The following is a 16,584-nucleotide window of genomic DNA, read 5'->3' on the forward strand; positions in this document are numbered from 1 at the left end:
GCAGCTTGTCCTCGTTGCGGGAGGACTTGGTGCGGGGGGAGCACCGCCCTCCCGCCCGGGGAGCCGGGAGCAGCCCCCGCGGCAGGCTGTGCTGGGGCTGGAGGTCACAGCAGAACGTATACAGGCCATACACTTCACTGACCCTGAGGCACAGGTTAAAGTCTATGCTGTCCGTGCTGCCTACTGTAAATGATTAACTTTTTTCCCAAATTCTTAATTTAAGAACACTGGACTGATAAGAAACTCTTCTATTACGAAGCTTCAATCTCTCTATTGCAGGCAAACATGTAATATAATCTTTCAGTAAACTCACCAAACTCCATTTTAAAAGTTCAATTTCCCCGAATAAAGAGATACTGCCGCTCATGCATCAAAATGTTCAGAAAAAAACATTGCAGTAGCAACAAATACTATTGAAATTCACCAAAAGAAAGCAAGGCTTCTTTCAGCAAAGTCTGTGACCTATTTTTCTGGACTGATCTCAAAAAAGGCAGTTTTTGGCAAGGGTATTTTATATACCAGTTACCTTCACATACATACATCAGATTATGTAATATATATTGTTGCAAATAGTCATTTTCAATATCTCTTTTACAGATTTTTTTCCTTTTTAAAAAGCATACTTCTTGCAATTTTTAAGACCTGTGAACATGACGACTGTCCTAAAAGGTATGATAATCTCTCACAGTGTTTTTCCATCTCTTCAGTGACTTGCCATGGGAGATAATTATTTGGCAAGTACATTTTGTCACTCTTGCCAGGAGTGTCAAATATAGAAGTCAAGAAGACTTTGTAGGTTACTGCTCCAGTACAGAGACACTTAACGAATGCCAGAAGTCAAATGAGCATAAAGCTGTCTTCACAAAAGCTTGAGCAAGACACAACATGAAAATGTTCCAGGCTTTCTTAAAAAATTTCTCCCCAGTTATTCTTTTTTCAGTTTACAGCTTATAGTAAAAAAGACTTTTACATTTTCTGACTCTTCCGCACAAGTTTCAAGATCTCACCAGTTAGAAAAGCAACTGGTAATATCACAATGTCAGTACCTGAACTGAAGAAATATTCTTCTATAAAGTTAATGAACTGGATCTCAGACCGCTGTTGCTGTAGCTGTAGTCTCATGTGGCACTGGCACTGTAAGATATTTCCTCCCTTCTCCTGCCCCTCTGTTTATTTCATTCCCTGAGACATAGTGCACTCTACCCTCAGTTGCGGTGGTACTTTTCATGTGGACCGGCTGTGAATTTTATCTGGGAAACTGATCTAACTTGAAAAAAAAGTCAAAATAGATGATGATTAAAACAAATAAAACAAGCCAGATCAATTGCTTGATCCAATTTATATTGCATCCATGCGAACAATCTGCACCAGTCTATTTGAAAGGTGGTACATCTGGTATGCAAAAATATCTGAAGTGGACATTGCTGCATATATGTTAGATAATAAATCCCCAGCCTCGGACTACTTTTACCATTGTTAGTTATTGCAGTGTATAGTGGGACAAGACTTGTTAGACACTAATTTGATGTTAAATAAAATATGCTTCTGATAATATTGGTTTCCTTGTCTGTCCACCAAAGAGAGGAGAGGGTGAATGTGCTGGTTTTGACTGGGATAGAGTTAATTTTCTTCATAGCAGCTAGTAGGGGGCTATGTTTTGGATTTGTGCTGGAAACTGTTGATAACACAGGGATGTTTTGGTTACTGCTGAGCAGTGCTTACACAGAGTCAAGGCCTTTTCTGCTCCTCACCCCACCCCACCAGCGAGTAAGAAGCTGGGAGGGGACACAGCTGGGACAGCTGACCCCAACTGACCAAAGGGGTATTCCATACCATATGACGTCATGCTCAGCACATAAAGCTGGGGGAAGAAGGAGGAAGGGGGGACCTTTGGAGTAATAGTGTTTGTCTTCCCAAGGAACCCATGAGTTTTTTCACTTTTACTCTTCCGATTCTCTCCCCCATCCCACCGGGGGGGAGTGAGTGAGTGGCTGGGTGGGGCTTAGTTGCCGGCTGGGGTTAAACCATGACAGTGAATTACTAGATACTCCTCAAAAGCTAATATAAAACTTTAAAAATCCTTTCAGTGTAGGCTAGAGTCACAAGGCTATTCTGTGATTAGCAAAAGATTTGTACTATTCCACAGGTTTTACAAGAACTATTTTTACTGTTTGTGTTTTCAGCCACCTTGTTAGCAAATTGCTTAGTCAGAAAACACAGTACGTTTTTGTTGTGCAGTGTACACTCAACAGGATGGCTTCAGTGGAAAGAAATTTCCGGATATTTACTATTTCTGAAAGAATTTGTTTTCAGTAACCACTTTCACCTCTGTATTCCATCCTGGATTTTTTTAATGTGAGAAAAGCCATTCAGCATTCTTTCCACTCTAAACCAAAAAGTGATGCACTTACACATTTATTTTTTGAGAGGAAAGGAGCTGAATGAGACTCAGAAGCAGTATTTCTGGTAGGGTGCAGAGATGCAGATTTGGAAGCAGCCTTAAATATATAACAGACGTGGTCTTATTTGACTTACAGTGTCAAGAGTAAACTTAGTTCCCTCCTAAGGGTGGTTTAAACTATGCTAAGATTTGGTCTCAGCCTGTATTAGCAAGATGGTTATTTCCAGAATTTGTTTTCAGAGGCAGAAGATGCTGTGTTGGATATCCAGTTTAAACAGACCAACAGCACGGATGCAACAGGAATAAGAAAGCCTACAGAGATCAGGAAAGTCCCAGGAATTATATATCATCACTGGTGACAATGTGTGCATCAACATGCAGTCACCAAACAGCAGACACTTACCAAATCATTCTTACAATCATCTAAAACTGATTCTCTGAAGAATTGTAACACTTCTATCCCATTAAACTTATGCATGTTTCCCTTTGATTAAGACAAGCCCAGTATTTGTTCGGCTGCTCACTATTGCACATTTAGTATAACAGCTTAGATGAAAAAAGTCACATCAGTGTAAAAATAATAATTAGTGCTACAGAATTAAGGGCTGTAGTGTTGTTTGGGTTTTTTTTGTTTTGCAATTAATGCAACAGTTTTTCAATTTTGGCTATCTAAATCAGGCACACTAGGTTTCTGTCTTCACTTGTGACAAAATAATCCAGTTGATAAATATTGCTGGGTTTCATCAGTTTAGTAGCACAGCTTTCATCTATGAACAGACATGCACAGCAGAAAGGGCAGTTGCCATTAAAGATGTCCTGATATTTCTTGCTGCCCCTCTGCCAAGGGTTATTACCCCCAGAAGAGAGCCTGCCAGAAGGAAGGTGTGTTCACACCTCGGCCACTTCAGCGCAACGCCCAACCTTCTGGTTCAACCGACAGTGGAACTGGACTAGGCGCAAAGGCTCTGGATTTGCACTAAAGCAACCAAGCTACACACACATGTTCCACTCTTGACTTTACCGTGAAAGTAACTTCTGATTGAGGGGGAACACATCACTGGGAGCGGTAACTTTTTAATTGCTGGGGCTACATCCACTAGCTTTTCCTGCAAGGGATTCTGGAGAAGTTAGCAGTGGACTTGGAACAGTTTGGCAACATTAGAGGTTAGCACAGCTCTTGCACCATACTCTAGGCTCCTTAGGTGAAAGGAAGATAAATGCTATGTAACCTGCCGTGGAGGGATCCATCTACAGATGGATTATCTAGCGAAGAGAGAGATCTACAAGACCTGCCCGTGTAACAAATGCCAACCAAACATCTGGCTTGCTTGCTGTGAGGAGCAACTGCCGTTTTTCTCCTTGACATATTTATAGTATCTACCTTGTAGCTAGTAGAAATAAAGCAATAAAAGGGAGAAAAAAGTGGAAATTTAAAACTATCACTGAAAACAACGGTAAAACATTAAACGGTGCACATTAATTTCTAACCTTCTTCTGGTCAGCCTTCATTTTGATTATCAAAATCAGTATGAAATACATTTTTGCAATTCTGGTACATTTGCACCCATGCAGGTACCAGTAAAGCAGTCCTTGAACTTGAGGTCACGGCTCCAAGTGGGGCTACAGCAGTTACCAATGGAGCAGCAATCACAATGGGAACAGGGCAGGCAGGCAGGAATGGACTGCAATTCCAACAGCAATTCCAACATCTTCCAGTGGCAGAGCTGGAGTCCGTCTGTTTTATTCTAGTTATCCACTTGTCCTTTCTGCTTTACGTGCGTCAAGCGTATATACCAGATAATTTAATTAAAAAAGAATATGACCACGCAGTTTTTAAGTTATTTAGGTTTCTTTTGGAATTATTTGGATCAGGGCTAAACACAGCAGAGTGGTTATGCTTGAACAGTAGCAACGCTTCAGGCTCTATACTTGGATGTTTCCACTCCAGGAACAGCACTTTTATAAACATCTACCATTTTGAAAATTAGCATGTACTCTGTCTGCATGATATATTACTAGCATTACTTCTCATGGGGAAAACTCAATTCCAGTATCTTTGGTAATACTGTTTTCTGCTGGTCAGCCTCCTTTTTGGGGACAAATCCAGACTAGGTATGTAATTCCCTTCCACGTTTCCATCAGCTTATGTAAGCAAATAATTTCACATCATAATCTGTAAAGTGTCTAACAGAATTTAAATGTTTTTATTGAGATTCCATCTAATCATAGACAGAGGCAGTACTTCATGTATAAACTGTTATATTTCATTCTTCCTTCCCCATTTAGGAAATCAGATGTTTTCTGCTGTTTACCTTGATGACACATTGCACTAACTTTGTTCAAACTATGGAAGTTTACATTTGTTTTATCTGATTTTTTTTCTGTCTATAATCCTGAAATAAACCTCATCGGTTTTCATATGAATTATGCTCTTACTTATTTGTTATTCTATTTACATATTTCTATTGCAAAACTCTAAATCTGGTATAGCTGAAGGTACAAATACATGGACTGAGTACCTACTTCACAGTGGTGAAAAGGGTCAATTCTGAAGCAACTAGCAATCTATTCTTCAAAGACTACTTTGCAAAATAATTAGGCCTTACTGTTGCCATAATGAAATGATGCTTTTTAAGAAGTTTTTTTTGTTTCCTATTCACAGTAACACCTAAGAAGAATTGGATGCAGACAGCTCATTTTCAGTCTGAATTCTACATAAATTCTCTTCATGCCATGCCACACTTATTGTTAAGCATACTACCCATGGCTTTAAATTTCTATATTGGAAATTTAATTCCTCCACACTTGGAAAATTATTGTAAAATTTCTCATTCTTGTAGGTTTTTGAAAGTTCTTATGGGAAAAGTTAAAACAAATAAGAAATCTGTGTAATTAATTAATTTAAGCATACTGGACATCACTTTCCCAGCACATGTTTGTAACCATTCCTGCACATACGAGTATCTTCTGAGTTTTCAGTTAGAAATAATGAGGAGTGTTAGCTCTGTGGATCAAATTACGTTTAAACCATTCCTGTAAATGTTTGACAGAAATGTAATGGAATTTTGGGGTGCTCCATTGTTTCTTTCTTCCTTAATATAAGCAATAATTTTACCCATAGCATTAATTTTGCAGCCCAGATTATGATGAAGATGATTTGGTCTATTTCTGTGGGCTACATAAAGCATTGTATTACTTGGATAATGCGTCATTTTCCTCTCCCTGGCTCCATTTGCAACTCTTACAATGTTCTTTTGTTAATTCTGACTTTCACCCCAGTGACTCTTCATCAAGAACAAAACAGAAGAGCTGAAGCAGACACCTTTGTCTTATTAGCTTTTTAGGTCTATTTCGCTAAAAAAAAAGAATCACTTAACAAGGTGTTACATTTAGGGAATTAAGTGTCAGATAATACTGTGTCTTCTAAAATTTGAGACAAAGTCAACATATAAATGGCTTTAGGAAAGGCAACTCAATTTCAGCCAGAGATTCTTTGCTGCCAAAGACAATACAGCAAGTTGCAATTCTACCTGTATGGAATTCTACACTTGTAATTCTACAGTTCTACAACTTGAAGAAAGTTTTAATGCACAATTTGGTATGGTCAAAGTATTGTCTTCTGTTAAACTTGGTTTTGCTTACACATTAATTATTTAAGTACATCCATATTTAGCAGCTATGTTCATTCAAAAGGAAAATAGCCTCCACACCAGCAGCTTTTCTCTCTTTATGTAACAAAGTAGCTTGTATTTTCTACAGACTTTGTTAAAGCTCAGTTAGGACACCGAAGAGGAGTAAGACATAGCTCCCTTCTTCCTCTCTTTTCAGGAGTCTACGCTGATGATCTACCAATAGTTCCTCAGCTCTTGCTAGGGCTGTTCAGAGACTCTTGCAAGGTCAGCCAGCCTGTCCCACCCATGTTCCTACTCAGTCAGGTTAGTATCCCCAACAGGCTATCCTCTCCAAGGCAAGGCAGGTCATCTCTAAACCCACATGAAAGAAGGTTACTGAGCGCAAGAGGACTTTCAGCTTCTTTTGCAGGTTCGTAGCTCACCTTCCCTCCAAACTGTCCCTTTTCACTGCAAATGTGAAGCCCGCTCTTTGCCTAGAAGTCCTCAACTCCTTGTCTCCAAATGGTCATGGGAAACTGCCCCATAATAAGACTTTATTAAATGATTAATTCTCACTGGAAAGCTTTTCAGTTTGTTTTGTTTTGATTATCAGCCTGGTCGTGAACTTCTGTCCAATTTTTGTTTACTTATATCCACCCTTCCAGTCTCAGTGCTGGATATTGGTTTGGCTAGCCTGTGTCTTCACAGGGCAAGAAAAATATTTCTGTTTTCCCCTGAGAGATTTACACATTGTAGAGTCTATAAAATAGTATGAAATCCCAAAAGTTGATTTAATAGATCTTGGATATTTTACATACTTTGATTTTAATTAGACAAAGAGCTCTTCTACAACCTCTCTAAAGAAGACAAGTCAAAATCTTAGCAGCATTATTGATCTTTCCAAAGAAAAGATATTTTCATTAGTTTTATTGGTCATTTATCTCTTCCATGACCAACAGACCGAGTTAGCTTATATTGTTCTTGATTTCTTAATGGAAAGCAGATAACCTTTTAACTTCCTGTCATTCAAGGAAGATGATTCTACTACCTTGCTCTTTAAACTGTTAAAATTAGAAGTAATTTAAATTAAAAACAAAGAAATGCAACTTACAGATTTGAGTGTTTCCAAGGCTAAGAATGCACTTTGACCTCTTATTAAATATATTCTGTAATGCTCTTTTACCTGCTTATATTTCCTCAGTAGTGTCAGGTTCTTTCCTTGAGTCTTTCTCTTGTGGTAGCTCATACAAGGGAATGACCCAGAATAATGCTGTTTTCTAATCTTACATAAATATTTACAAGCAATATACGGGTCCCATTCTGCACAAGAATCCAATAAAGAAGCTGGATTCTGCTCAGACCTACCAGGATTCTTCCACATAAATCTATTTTTGTACCAACTGCCCCCTCTATTCTCAATAGATAAGTGAGACAGAACTGAGCTCGGCTACACTGATCTACAAAGGATGACAGTTCTCCAAAGTGCCTAAAATACAAGTGTAAATGAGATGAATTCCCTGTTGCTCTGGCCCTGGGACTAACACGAATTATCTCTCTCAGAAGGGTGGAGCTGTTAAAAGTGTATGCTATTTCCCAGTTCTGCTTACCTAAACCAAAGCGTCCAAAGATGCAGAAAAAAAATCCAACTAATAATTTGTTCTGGAATATGAGCCATGAATATAAGTTATTTAAATGAAATATGGTCTCATCAGTATAATTTCACCATATATCCAGTGGCTTTGTGTCAGAGAATGCTTTTGATATTGCTTATCTGTTATTGCTTATTTTTCACCCTTTGTATTTGACTTTCTCTCTAGCACTAGACAGACATCCACCAATTGAAATATTACATCATAGATATGATAATATTTATTTGCAGAACAAGGGCTAAATGAATATTATTAGTAATATTTTCTAATTTTTCATCAAGGACACAAATCTATGCCTGCAATTTAAAGGCTAAAAAAAATGCATTTTTTCCTACTTCATAAGTTTTAATTGACTGCATTAATCTTCCTTTTTTCTTCTTAGAAAGTCAGTTGCAGGTTATATTCCCTCACTCTTCATACCTTTGGGATTTCTGTGTTTTCAGAGCTGGCTTGATCTCTTATTTCTCTGATCTTAATGCTCCCGATTCAACAGTTGGCCTAAATCAGTCTTTCCTGGAATTACCTGTATTCAAGGAACTGACAGCGAGGGTTGCTGATGGAAAGCCAATAACACAGCAAGCATTGTAACAGTAGTATTGTTGCATGTGTGACAGTTTTTCTGATGTCTGACATATATCAGAGCAATGCAAGGATCTTGCTATCTGCTTCATGTTGTCTTGAGAGTAAGATGCTAGCTAATGCTGTGACACACACAGAAAGTGTCCTGCCAGAAGCATTTCCCACGTCCCAACCTTCTAGTTGAGCTTTAATGAGTTCATTTAGGTTGAAAGTAAAGAATCTATACTGTACACTTAGATACAATATACTGTATGCTGTATGCAATCCATATACATCTATACTACTTCTCTAGATCCCCTTTTCACTCAGTGAGGGAGCACAGGCTAATCTAGGTGCACCATTCATCTTGTCCTAAACCACTCAATGAAAATAAGACAGATGGATCATGCCCTTAAAGGGTCTAATTCTCCCCCTCAACAAGGTGACTAAGGCAGATGTCTGAAGTTTATACTACAGGCCTGTGAAGTGAGTGAGCGCCTTGATTTGGACAACTAATTTACCCACACAGCTAGCATAAACTTATGGATCAGGTAGGAACCAAATCCTTCCAAATCTCTTTCACAACTTAGAGATGAGAAGGAAGTTGTGACATGGCTGGAAAAGTCCAGGCCATCATGGATACAACACATTTAAATGGCACTGAGCTCCATCCAAAGCATGGTCCTGATTGCTCTTTATAGAGCAGCGAATTATTCCCAGTTTTTTGAAGCACCTTTTTGGCACTTGTTTTCTACTTCCTGCTGCCTTATCGGCATTTTCCATCTATTCTCCAGGCCTTGGCCTCTGTTCCTGCCTCAGTACCGCTGCTGGGGCTGCACCTCTGATGCTGCTACCTAATAGTAGTGCCTCCAAATAATAGGAAGAGGAAACTCAACTTCACATCTTAATGAAAATACTTTCTTGAGGAAAGGGTTTAGTCTGTGACCCAATGGATGGTGCTTCTAGATTCCTCAAACCACATTTTCATTGCCTGTGATTTTCAGAGAACATCTGCTGTGAGTGAGGTGAACATTATAGTTTGGCTGTCAATGTATGATATTAAGGTATACAGTAGCTCTCTAGGTAATTTCAGTATTTTTCAAAGACAGCTGAGATTTCTCTCCAAGTATATGGACAATCTGACAGATCAACTATCATTATTAGTACTTGTAAATCTCTGTCTTGTACAGTTTGTCATCACACTTTTTCCAGTCTTGGCCGTGCAACCGAGACATAGCTACCTCAGTTGGTATTTTCTCTGCCTTGCTATTTTTTCTGTATTTCTAAGAAGTTGAGAATCTCATGTTCTTGCTCAGCTGCTATAGCTTCATGCCTCAAGCTACCTCAAATAAAATGTCAGCTGTGTACATATCTCAGTTCCATTCTTGTTTTGTATAGCAACATGGTAGCACAGAAATTTTCATAGCATGTGCTGAAGGCTTCTGGGGCCCTTTATAAAACATTTCCTTCCAACTTTGAGATATCTTAGTACTGCTGAAAATCATTACTATTATGAGAAAATTATTGAGAGCTTTTATAGGAGCAATATCCCAGTCCCAGGCATTGTATTATAGGGAACACACTGTACAGTGCCTTATATATTTCATTTTCATTCATACCGTAATATTTTGGGATGAAACAGCGGATCATCAGCTCCTTGATGTGTGTGATAATTGCCTTATGCTGCCATGACTATATCCATGCTACAACTCTGTCTAGAAGCCACCATGGGGGGTTGCCAACATTTCGGAGGTCCAGTCTAAATCTCAGCAACTGGTTTACAAATCATAATTGATTTACTAGCTTAAAGCCTGAGTGTTGTTTGTATTGCAGGTTGTAGCCTTAGAGAAGTAATGGATAGTACTATAGACAAGTGCTATAGACAGTGCTTTTCATCCTGGTTTTATTTAGTTATTTCCCTGTTATTGTAATCTACTTTGTAATCTACTTCTATTACTATAATCTACTTTTTCAATCCAGAAACAGGCAGGGTGAGGTTGCCAGCACATTCTGATGCAGTACAGTTTTGTCTATACAGACAAAACTGCCTCCGATATGACCTGGATCCCAGCAAATCGTTAGTACCTCTTGCAGACCACACTGCTAGTGCGTTGTCACCGTTACCCAGGAGCACTTGCCAGTACCCAACTTTGGGTCTGAGCCTTGAGAGTATTTCTACTATTGCCTAGTCAGGCATAGATAATAAGATCTTTGTTTAAGCTGCTAGAGTCTGCTCTGTGAAAACACGTGGCTTGTCTCAGTTCTCCAAGGCTATTATGATGCTATTCAACCAACGGGATCAACTACTCTTTGCAAAATAGCTGGACACACACCCCCCCAATAAAAGAAGGGGAAAAAATGAAATGCAGTCAAGTCCACTTGTTTTATCCTATGAACATCTGAGATGAGCACAGGCTGATTCAGATGTTACAATACAGCATAGTTATAAAGCTGAAGAACATTTATCAAGCATTTCTGTCAACCACCACCCCTGACTAGGAGCCAAAGGAGGACTTAGATTTGAGATTCTTCTGTCTGGCACATTCCAGTAAACACAAACAGCTGTTCACTAATACATTTTGAAACCTGAATGACAGATATGTTGCTATAAACTTTCCCACTGTATAAAAGTAGTCAGTATATGGGGAAAAGAAAGGTTTTTTGAAAACAATCTCTAGACCACAGTATTTTGTTCATCTTCAGGAAACAACTCAAAGCTTAAACAGAAATTCACATTATATTGTTTACAAATATTAATTTTGTGCAGGATGTACTAAACACTAAATGCATTAGTATTTCAGAAAAAGGTTGTAATGTTTCCATTTTCTAAGTTAAAGCTAATCATCTGTTCAAATGCTGAATATAATTGCCTCTTTCTCCATACTAACTTGGAAAAGGAAAACTAATTTCTTTGCATGTCCAGCAAGTACACTTCTCCACTTGAAAAATGTATTTTTGTTGGGGAAGAACCTTTCAAGATATCTGTAAAATATCCGAGTTTGAAAAATCATTGCTTGAAAGTATTCTTATTTTCTTTTTGTGGAAAGAAATGGTGAGCATGTTCTTTGAGATACTTAGGACTCGTTGTTATTTGGTACAAGCCCAAGAATTCCTGGAAGTATCATGTACACAGCACAATTTGCAGAAGACGTAATGTGATCACAAGAAGAGCTGTGGGCTGTGAAACAAGAGAGAGGATGGGGACATCAGCATGAAAACAGGAGTCTGGAAAAGTTCTGAGATGTGGTGAAGGGCCTGGAGCACAAGTTTTATGAGGAGCGGCTGAGGGAACTGGGGTTGTTTAGCCTGGAGAAGAAGAGGCTGAGGGGAGACCTCATCGCGCTCTACAACTACCTGAAAGGAGGTTGTAGTGAGGTGGGTGTTGGTCTCTTCTCCCAAGTAACAAGCGATAGGACAAGAGGAAATGGCCTCAAGTTGCGCCAAGGGAGGTTTAGGTTGGACATTAGGAAAAATTTCTTTACTGAAAGAGTGGTCAGGCCTTGGAACAGGCTGCCCAGGGAAGTAATTGAGTCACCAACCCTGGAAGTATTTAAAAGACGTGTAGATGAGGCACTTAGGGATGTGGTGTAGTGGGCATGGTGGTGTTGGGTTGATGGTTGGACTCGATGATCTTAGAGGTCTTTTCCAACCTTTATGATTTTATGATTCTATGTGAAAAGAAGACAGACAGTTTGGTGTAGGAATTTAAAAGTTAACCAAGAGCCCTACAAAGTAGGGAGAAGAGAAATGGTGTTAGCACTGAGTGTTCAAACTATGGCACTGACCAGCAGGGTCTGCATTGTAGAAATATATTGAAAGAATCTCTACAAAAGTCAAGCCAGTTTCTTTACGAGCTAGGCATAGTCTCTGATCTATTTATGAACACTAGAAAAGTTCCAGTGAAATTAACAGAAAATGTTGAAACTATTGACGAGTGTAGTAATCTCTACCAAACTCCATGTTTGGCTGCAATAGGTGAGCACCCTATCCAAACAGGCAGCCTGTCCTGCTTCTCTCCTCCTACTACCAGCCATTGCTAAACCTTATGTTGGTTGCTTCTAAAGTCCAAATTGTAGCAACTCCACTGACCAGGCAACCGGTTCATATAAGGCAACAGGATAAAGATGTTAAAAACTGAATAAATACACAAACATTTCAGTAAAGATAAAGAGCAGTTATTGTTAATTTATTAAATAGACTAACTGCTAGTAAAATACATTATTTATAAAACCAACATTTGAAAATCTGGATAACTTACTCAACTTTGTAAGAGACAGAATACTTTAAAAGACAATCTTTAAAAGATTCTGGAAGTACTTCATTACAAAACCTGGAAATAGTGTCAGTGACACCTAATCTTCCCCTCTCTCCCTGACAATTTTCACCACCTGCTTTTAGCCAAGATTTGAAAACTCTAAATCACAGGGAAAACTCTACATACCATGTAAACTGCATCTCATAGCTACCAGACCTTCCAGCTGGGAAATCAAATCCTTACTCTCATCCACACTTAGAAGAAGAGGTACCTTACCAGATTTTTCCCTAGACAGCTATTCCTGATTAGATCATGTCTCTGTTCAGCACTCTGTCATGGTGTAGATCAGAGCTGCAAAATACATATCCTGTTTCTCACCAGCAACCCGATCAGTAAGTTGTGTCCTGCTGGTAAATTAAAGTCACTGAAGTTATTAAAACTTTAATACATGGGAACTAGATGTGCGGGCAGCGTAAGCCAGCCAGCCAGGTCCTCAGGCACGCCTCCCCACCGTGCACGCGCTGTGCTACCAACCTTACGCCCGTTAGTCCTGTCTCCCCTCTCCCAGTATGGGGGCCTGCCAGCGGCGGCAGGTGGCTGACTGTACCCTCTTTACCTGACGGGCCCCTGAGTGGGTTTTTGCAGTTGAGTGGCTGGGCAGAAAGGGGCTGGGGAGGGGGCAGGGGCAGAGAGGGAGAGCCCATAGGCACAGGAACTGCTGCATGGAAGAAGGGTGCAGTTCAATGCAGGTAAATTGGGAGCTTTGAGGCCTGGCAGCTCATTAGAGGTGCGGCCATTTGAGGCAGACAGGACTATTTTTTCTCATTCACCTCTGCAATAGCAAGCAGTGATCTCATGCTCTAGAGACAGACTCAAGAAAAATGTTTAAAACAACCTTCTTGAGTTGATAGGCCACAGATGCTACCCATGCCCACATTCAAAGACAGGCATAAAGTCTTCCTTTAATGGCAAAGGATACAGAAGCTGTTACATTTTTACGGCTGTTCATGCATGTCTCAGGACCCCAGTAAGAACTTTTGAAGGAGAGTCCGAATGGAAAGCAAAATATTATCAGCATCCATGTGAATGTCAATTCTGCAAAATTCACCATCATCTTAATCAAAGTGAAAGGTTTATATATTATCTGTATACAAATAATTTTATATAGCTATATATAATATATATATTACATATACATATAATGCATACGTAGTCTCTCCACGTGTATATTTATATACACATAAACAGCTGGCCATTCTTTACTGCATCTGTCAGATTTTAAGAAAATCAAAACAGTCTCAAAATACTAACAGTCATGCTTGGATTGCTCAGAAGCTGACTGTGGCAAATCTACAGAATCTATATGTAGTGCATAGGTTATATGGGTCTTGTAAGAATTGCTTGAACTGAAGAAATGATCGATTATCTGTCAGTGTCATGATGATACATAAATACAAACTAATCAGAACTAACTTCATAGTTACAGTTAAGAACAATTTTTATACAAAGTATGATCATTTATCTAGCAGTATCGAGGGATCAAAAAGAGTTTTTTACAGCATATTTTAAATAGGTTCATCCACCATAACCTACTATTATACTTACTTTTAGCATGTGTCTTTGAAATCTCGAACAGCCATGAGTCTAATATGACTATGCAAGTTTTGGTAGTCTGCAGTTCATCTCAAAGGTCCTAAACCTAAAGCAACCCCTATTGAACTGCATCTCAAATAATCTGGCCCCTAGATGTGAGGTTATCACTGTAGAATTGTTCTCCCTTTAATTGCAAGAAGTAGTTGTGAAAACTTTATCTAAAGTATTGATAAATGTTCTCAAGTAGGAAAACTACTTCTGTAGTTAGGAATAACTACTTTCATGTTATTTCAGCATTCAGTGTCAAGTGCCTACCTTCCACAAAGAGCACGCAAGACAGAAGAGCAACAGCAACAGCAAAGTGAACTGATTGCTAGGATTTCTCTCCTAGTTCACACAGAACAAGGTATTTTTGTTGCTGACCCAGAATTGATAATGAATGAGATATTGTTCAGACAGATATGCATGTAAGCCACAACTTAGCCAAACATGTAATTTAAGCATAGGTCCCAGTTAAGCAAAGAAAAAGTCTTTCCATCCTAACCATCTGCAGAGGCTATTGATACCCACCACTACTGCTTGCACATGATATTAAGAGCCTGTTCTGCTGTAGAGTTCAGGTATGCACTTCTACCATTAAAAGGAGCTCCCAGGCTTTGTTCAAAATGCTGCTCCTGCCTGCCCCCGATAGAGAGATCAACACTGCGGGTTAGGCTAGCCCACCGGTGACCGAGCTAGAAAGCGCAACACTGCAATTCAACAGCTTGAACTTGTAGCCAAATTGTGATACATGGGTCTATTCCAGACATCTGCTCCGAGGAGCATGCGCCTGGAAAATCCATGCAGATCAGCGCATTGTGAAAGCACAGGACAGAACCTGATGTGAGGATGAGCGCCTCTTAGTCTTACAATTCATATCCTCTAAAATTCCATTTCCTTGCCAAACGTTTCTTCTCCATTACCTGCTATAAGCAGAGTCTCATGTACCAGCGCTGCATCCACAGCTACAGAAGCATACGCACACACATACCACATCTGTATATCCCATCTAACAAACCCAGGCCTGTATACACACACATCATAGCCACAAACCACATCAAAGAAAACTCACTACAATGCATCACACCATTTACCATACAGATAACCCCTTGCCAATAAATATATACATATATACTCCATATCCATGTATCATATTGCAACAAGCCCAACCTCAATAAAACCATGGCGTCTATCGCACACAACAAGTCTGTGCCCCTATGCAGAAACAGCCCGTGTGTGACGCAATACCCCTATACGTCCTGCTTGTACCCTCCTATCACCCCTGAAGTGCCCAGGCTGTTCCAGGGCCTGGGGCTCTGTGTGCTGGGGTGTGTGTGGGTGTGCAAGAAATGTGTGAAAGCGAAGTGTCTAAGAGTGCATGTACATGAATGTATGTGACTGCATGCATAGCGTATATGAATGTACACGGTGCCTACAGGTGTGTGAGCCTGTGTGGGAATGGCTAGTGTCTGGGTGCATGTGTGAACATGGCATATATACAGAAGTGCGTAGTGCGTGTGCGCACACGCACGGGTCACAGCATGTGTATGGAAGACTGTATATGGGGATGTGTAGAGTGCTGCGAATACACGCGTCAGTGCCTGTCTGTACAGTGTGAGTTTATACACCGGGGTGCAGTGTCTGTGAGTGCATATGTGTAGTGCGCGTGTCCGTGTGTCAGTCCGTGCGTGGTGTGCGAATCCCCCTGCGGTACACGCAGCGCTGTGAGTAGACGCGATGCGCAGTGATGTCTCCCTGTGTCAGCCCCGGCGTGGGTGTGAGCCCCTGCGGGGGTAGCTATGACACCCTGCCCCTGTGGGGGTCCGTCAGTCCCTGCATGGGGATGTGTGAGTGCGAGCGTGACAGTCCCTGTGCCCGTCCGCCTGTGCGAGTGCGTGGGGCAGCGGGCCACAGCCCACCGGCGCGGTCCCCGCTCGGGACGGGACGGGGCTGCCCCGGTACCTGCCGAAGTGTCCCAGGGAGTCGAAGAGCCGCTCGGAGCTGGGAGCCATGGCGGGGCGGCAGCAAGCCGGGAGCCTCGGTATCGCTGTCCCGGCGGTGCGGAGAACTGGCACGGCACCGTCCCATCCCGTCCCGTCCCCCCCGCCCGCCCCCCGCGGCCCGCCCGGCCCCCGGCGGGGTACGGCGCCCCGCCCCCGCCCGCCGGCCCGCGCAAGGGCGGCGAGCGCGGCCCCTCAGCGGGCGGGCCGGGGCGCCTGCCTAACGGTCGCCGCCCCGCTGCCACCCGCCCCCCGCGCGGAGCCGGTGCCCGGCGGCCCTGTTTGCCTTAGGCTGCCGAGCACAGGGGGAGCTGGGCGGGCTTACCTCAGCCCCACCGGGCAGGCGGTGCGCGGGGGAGAGGGGGTCGTAATTCCTGTGTTACTGCTTCAGGGCTTTCGTGCCCCAGTGAGTGGTTTGACCTCTCACACAGACCGAGTGCCTCGGACGCTTCCCTCTGGAAGATGGCTCTCCGCCTAT

General features: G+C 41.4%; 1 protein-coding gene across 2 annotated transcripts in view; it reads right to left on the reverse strand.

The window, feature by feature from the left end:
* Positions 1-16,186, reverse strand: part of SLC22A16 (solute carrier family 22 member 16) — a 39,275-nt gene extending 23,089 nt beyond the window's left edge. For both annotated transcript variants that reach the window (XM_075145668.1, XM_075145667.1), the window contains exon 1: positions 16,069-16,186. In XM_075145668.1, coding sequence (XP_075001769.1) covers positions 16,069-16,118 — 50 coding nt within the window. In that variant the 5' untranslated portion in view covers positions 16,119-16,186. The remainder of the gene's footprint in view (positions 1-16,068) is intronic.
* Between the last annotated feature and the right edge of the window lie 398 nt (positions 16,187-16,584).

The sequence above is a fragment of the Calonectris borealis genome, chromosome 3, assembly GCF_964195595.1.
Source record: "Calonectris borealis chromosome 3, bCalBor7.hap1.2, whole genome shotgun sequence".
Taxonomy (NCBI): domain Eukaryota; kingdom Metazoa; phylum Chordata; class Aves; order Procellariiformes; family Procellariidae; genus Calonectris; species Calonectris borealis.